The sequence below is a fragment of the Salminus brasiliensis genome, chromosome 14 (genome assembly GCF_030463535.1).
Source record: "Salminus brasiliensis chromosome 14, fSalBra1.hap2, whole genome shotgun sequence".
In the NCBI taxonomy this organism is placed as follows: Eukaryota; Metazoa; Chordata; class Actinopteri; order Characiformes; family Bryconidae; genus Salminus; species Salminus brasiliensis.
In genome coordinates, this window is record NC_132891.1 from 34,490,539 (window position 1) to 34,496,538 (window position 6,000).

Sequence of the window (6,000 nt, forward strand, 5' to 3'; positions counted from 1 at the left end):
TGACCCAGGTAGTCATCTATATGTGGGGCTCACATGGAACATGTGGACAAAACTTTCTGGTTCCCAGTTGGCCGCCCCATACAGGCCCCACTGGGGTTCTACTTCTGTATTTCGCCTGGTCCACTCTTTTTTACAGAAGTAGCTTCTATAAAGGTTCTTTAAATGAAGCACTTCTATACGAACTCAGTGGTTCTCCGCCAGCCTAAACAGCTCTTATCTATGATGGAAAACATCTTGATTACGGTTCTTTAAAGAACACTGGCTCTACATAACACCAGAAAGGGCTCCACTGTTGTTGTATGGAGGGTTCTGAGTCAAAGAACCCATCTTGGCTTTATGGAACTTTTTTTTTTCTTGAGCTTAGAACAAAACAACAGCAGTTTCACTGTCTCTGTGAACTAATTAGAGCTAGTTACAACACAACCTGAGGCCAATTTGATGCCCCTCGTGTTTTGTATATAAAAGGTGATGGCATTGATTTCCAAAGAATCGTATTACTGAGAGGTGAGAAAAGCTATTAGAGAAAAATCACTGGAGGAGAAAGCATATGTACGAATCGTCAATATTCTAAATATGGCCTGAGCCAAAACAAGCCGGCGCTGCAGAAATGTTCAAGGCGTTCTGTTTCTGCTTCGCAAAAACTCTCGAGGAGAGTGTGGGTGACACGCTGAACAATGAACAGGCACGCTGCATTTGAGCCGGATCCAAAGCACAGCCCGGTGCCCAGCTGTTAGTGAATACGCTTAGCATGATCAGCGAAGGTCTTTTCATATGATTAAATGACACTTTGTCCTTGAAGCCCTGGAGAAGACGGCTGTCATGCAAAAACCTTGTACCTCACTTTCTGACAAGATGTAAATCTGGCAGTTGTTCTTGATGAATTTGATGAATTTAATGAATGGACCAATAGAAATGCTCCAAAATGACTTGGAATAAAATATTTAATTGAAAGCTGAAGGTTGAAGATGAAGGTGTTTTTTTTCTCTTCTCCTGTAAAGGTTGCCGTTTTGGAGATACAAGGTTTTGGGTGGGCGACATGCAGACATGAGCAGTGAAAAAGGTTCACAGACTGAACCCCAATAGTGGAGCCCAGTGGCTAGAAGAAAACGTGACGAAGCGTTACATGAAAATTCTGGTACATTCTCAAAGTAAAATACTAATTTTATGTCATTTAAGAATAATTTAGTTTGTTACATGAAATTATCGACACAGTGTCATGTCCAGAAAATCTCCCTTTGAGACCAAGGCCAGTCTAAAAACATCGGCCATCATTTAGAGCTCTACTGGCTCCATAATGTCACACTGTGCTTGGACCCCTGTCATCGCCACTGCAAAGTACACTGCAAGAGCAAATGTTTGTGGACACTTCTTCTAATGACTCTCTGGAGCAGATAAACAGATGAACCTATTACTGCCTATTACTAATACCAGGCGTGGGCTAGAGGGGTATAAAGCCCCTCCAGTGGAACTGACTGTGGTCTCTGGAATAACGGGTGTTGCTCCATGCAATATTTTAGGTGATCATCCAACATCCTGACCTCACCCACGCTCTTGTCGCTGAACGCAATCAAATTCTAGGGGTTGGGTGAATAATATAATAATATATATATATATATATAAGGAATAAATGAGAACTTTACAACAGAATCAGACAAATTATGGAAAATTACGTGTTTTTACGTCTCAGAACTGTCTACAAACATTTGGACTTATAAGGAGTGTAAGTTGGAAGGATGTTAGTGCACGGTGGAGCTAAATCAGCATTTCTCATTGTGTGCATAATAAACAATATATCATCACTCACATCTCCAATAAATCTCCAAAATGGCCAATTAGCGATAAAAAAGTCAAAGTAAAACGAAGCGAAGTCATTTTGGAGCATTTGGTCAATTTACTATAAAAAGTATCCTCCAGGTTTACATCACCTCAAACTATGAAAAACAGCAAAAATGCAGATACAAGGTTTTTGTGTCATGATATGTAGCAATAATTCCATGCCTTAGAGATCTATATGACCTGAGCAGCTTTGCCAAATGTATCATTAATCAATGTAGTTGAAAAATATCCACCCTGAGCTCAAAATTACAGTTAGATTACATCCTTTAGCTCTTATCCAGAGCGACTTACAAGGTTACTCGTATTACAGAGGTGGACCAGTGTAGTGTTAGGAGTCTTGCCCAAGGACTCTTATTGGTGTAGTGCTGCATGCTCACCCAGTTGGTCTACCAGTGGTCTACCATTAACCACTGGTACCATGAATGTGATTAAAACTTAAAAATGCCCCTAAAACTACGATACGGTGACTTTAAGCCAACATTTAAGCCAATGTGGTGTAATGTGCATCTGTAGTCAGTCCTGTAGTTGAGCTCGGTGTATTTTAATGCCATCACCGTCCACAGTACGCCTGGGAAAGTGATGGACTGTGATGTTAATGTGGAAATATGTCAGTTTTAGTCATAATCCGACCTGATATCAGGGCTGGTTGTAAGAAATGTTAAAAAATAAAAAACCTGGAAGGTCTTCAGTCCTCTCTCCTCAGTCCTGCTCTGCTCGTTTGCTGCCAGGCTGATCAGCAGCACCCAGACCAGGAATCGAACCCTAGTCTCCGACATGCTGTGGTAGCTCACTGGCAGGTAGTGGTGCCGCCAACCAGTTTTTCCACAACATCCATATGTTTTCATATCCATCTCATATCACATCCACCCTGTACTTACAGACTCTTGACAGAAGTACCTGGACGTGTCTCAGCTCCAAACAGGAATCCGCCCTGCCTTTTTATATTCCTCCAAGCGCTCAAGCGGCTACAGAGGTTATAACCAAGTGAGATTTACTGTGGTCAGTTAAGCCTCTTGTCAGTATTCACAGCGCACCCTACCAATCAAATTCACCCCACGGTAAATCTGCACCGCAGCTCCACTACGCCGCTGCTGGATGGAAGGAACACCAGGTCCATTCTGAGCACGTCCCGGCATCGTTAGAACCCTAAACTGTGATTAGACAAAGAAATCAGTCATGATTCAGATTTACGAAGCCGTCCTATCTCATACGAACATGACCTGACCGATGTGGTCGGCTTGCTTTAGTCATGTTCGTCATACTTTGGGCCAAAACTGCTGGTCTGTTGTAACAGGTTAGAAATTCGATAAGCTCGAACCTGAATCTGGCTAGTTGGTCTACCAGTGGTCTACCATTAACCACTGGTACCATGAATGTGATTAAAACTTAAAAATGCCCCTAAAACTACGATACGGTGGCTTTAAGCCAACATTTAAGCCAATGTGGTGTAATGTGCATCTGCCAACTGTGTATTTAATCAGTAGTCAGTCCTGTAGTTGAGCTCGGTGTATTTTAATGCCATCACCGTCCACAGTACGCCTGGGAAAGTGATGGACTGTGATGTTAATGTGGAAATATGTCAGTTTTAGTCATAATCCGACCTGATATCAGGGCTGGTTGTAAGAAATGTTAAAAAATAAAAAACCTGGAAGGTCTTCAGTCCTCTCTCCTCAGTCCTGCTCTGCTCGTTTGCTGCCAGGCTGATCAGCAGCCAAATCTCGCCCCTCTCTGCATCTCCAGCAAACAAAAGATAATGGCTCTCATTTCAACAGCTGCCAAAACAAAAGGCTATCCTTAATAAACGCTCCTTAATAGTTAAGCCGCCTTCGAGACCACAGTTTTTGGGGGTTATGAGTGAAAAACAAGTTAATAAATGAGTCTGTGGGGGATTAATTAATGTCACCAACAGTGCAGGTGAGGGGTGCTGCTGCTGCTCCTGCTGCTGCTGCTGCTCCTGCTGCTGCTCTTCCTCAGGGAGTCCAGCGGGCTCTAACGGTTCCCCTCGCGCCGCTTTGCGCTCTGAGGAGAATTTTAAAACACTGATTTTCAGGATTTTAACGATCAATTTCTCGATTTTAACCTTCCAATCGATCAAGTACGTCGTTCCGCAGAATCCCTGCCGATTTCCCCGCGCTACGGTCCCCGGCTACCTGTTAAAATCGACGGGGAACCTGGTTCCTCACGCGCTAGCTAGCTTAGCCTACCTGTGATTACCAGCGCGCGCTAGCTGAGTTAGTTGGGGTTGCCAGGTTACGCCGCTGTGTCCCTCGCGCCGCCGCGGCTTACCGTTGCTGGAGATGCGGTTCTCCGCCTCGGCTTGGCCGCTGAGTTGGATGTAGAGTCCCATGTAGTGCAAACTGCCCAGGATGACTCCAAACGCGCCCATCGCTGCTGCTAGCGACCACTTTCTCGCATGAGGTGGAATTTGGGACAGATCCGGGGAACGGGGGGTGGGGGTGGGGGGAGTTATTCGGGAGCCACTTTGGTTGTTTTGCCTTCTTTCCTCGTGTCCAGACCGAGCCCTGTCAGTGCGTCACTGTGTGTGTGTGTGTGAGTGTGTGTGTGTGTGAGAGTGTGTGTGTGAGTCGATCTCCTCTCCCAACCGAGCTCTGACAGAGTGGCGTGAGTGAGTGTGTGAGATAGAGAGAGAGAGTGTGTGTGTGTGTGTGTGTGTGTGTGTGTGTGCTGCGTTGCAGTCTCCTGCTGATGCGCGTGGAAGCTGAACTGCGGTGCGTTTTGCCTTTCTTTCCAAACGCACCCGTTTTCACGAAGCCACGCCCCCTCCGCGCTGTGATTGGCTACTAGTTGGCACTCACGTTCCAGAAGCGCAGATCTAGAACTCGAACCAGGTTCTGTTAGTTCTGAATGTTGAAATACAGGGATGCTGCTCTAGAACCGTTCTAGATCATTAAAACTACTGGTCATTCCATCAGTTCTTCTGGGTTCTAGACCTAGAACTTGAACCAGGTTCTGTTAGTTCTGAATGTTGAAATACAGGGATGCTGCTCTAGAACCGTTCTAGATCATTAAAGCTACTGGTCATTCCATCAGTTCTTCTGGGTTCTAGGACTAGAACTCGAACCAGGTTCTGTTAGTTCTGAATGTTGAAATACAGGGATGCTGCTGTAGAACCGTTCTAGATCATTAAAGCTACGGGTCATTCCATCAGTTCTTCTGGGTTCTAGGACTAGAACTCGAACCAGGTTCTGTTAGTTCTGAATGTTGAAATACAGGGATGCTGCTCTAGAACCGTTCTAGATCATTAAAGCTACAGGTCATTCCATCAGTTCTTCTGGGTTCTAGGACTAGAACTCGAACCAGGTTCTGTTAGTTCTGAATGTTGAAATCCAGGGATGCTGCTCTAGAACCGTTCCAGATCATTAAAACTACTGGTCATTCCGAGTGCCACAGGCACAAATTCCACCGATTCTTCTGAAATAATGCGGGTTCTAGATCTAGAACTCGAGGCAGGTTCGGTTCAGGAATACAAAAAAAAGGTTCTAGAGCGCTGTAGATACCAGTGATTCCGGGTGAAGAAGGCGGGGCTTAAAAATAACAGGAACTCCACCGGTTGAGGTGAACCAGGTTTAGTGTGTTTACAGTAGGTTTACACTAAGTTTACAGTAGATTTGCAGTAAGGTTTACAGTGTGTTTACAGTAAGTTTGCAGTAAGTTTGTAGTAAGGTTTACAGTGTGTTTACAGTAAGTTTACAGTGTGCTTACAGTAGGTTTGTAATAAGGTTTACAGTGTGTTTACAGTAGGTTTGTAGTAAGGTTTACAGTGTGTTTACAGTAAGTTTACAGTGTGTTTACAGTAGGTTTGCAGTAAGGTTTGTAGTAAGTTTACAGTAGGTTTGCAGTAAGGTTTACAGTGTGTTTACAGTAGGTTTGCAGTAAGGTTTACAGTGTGTTTACAGTAAGGTTTACAGTGTGTTTACAGTAGGTTTGCAGTAAGGTTTACAATCATTTTACAGCATGTTTACATGCAGGTTATTGGTCATCTTTTCATTGCTATGTTATTTGTTTGTTTGTTTGTTTGTTTGTTTGTTTGACAGGGTCACTGCTCACTCTACAGTAATGTATGTGTAGCCTAAGTTCAGCACCGCGGACAACGACTGAAGTGTTTCTCATAAAGTGGCCAGTGAGAGGAAGACCCGCCCCACC

The 6,000-nt window shown here is 44.2% G+C and overlaps 1 protein-coding gene across 1 annotated transcript in view; it reads right to left on the reverse strand.

Moving 5' to 3' along the window:
* The window catches only part of LOC140534828 (V-set and transmembrane domain containing 2 like), a 48,325-nt gene extending 43,814 nt beyond the window's left edge, over positions 1-4,511 (reverse strand). Inside the window, exon 1 of the mRNA XM_072656323.1 lies at positions 4,123-4,511. Coding sequence (XP_072512424.1) covers positions 4,123-4,222 — 100 coding nt within the window. The 5' untranslated portion in view covers positions 4,223-4,511. The remainder of the gene's footprint in view (positions 1-4,122) is intronic.
* Between the last annotated feature and the right edge of the window lie 1,489 nt (positions 4,512-6,000).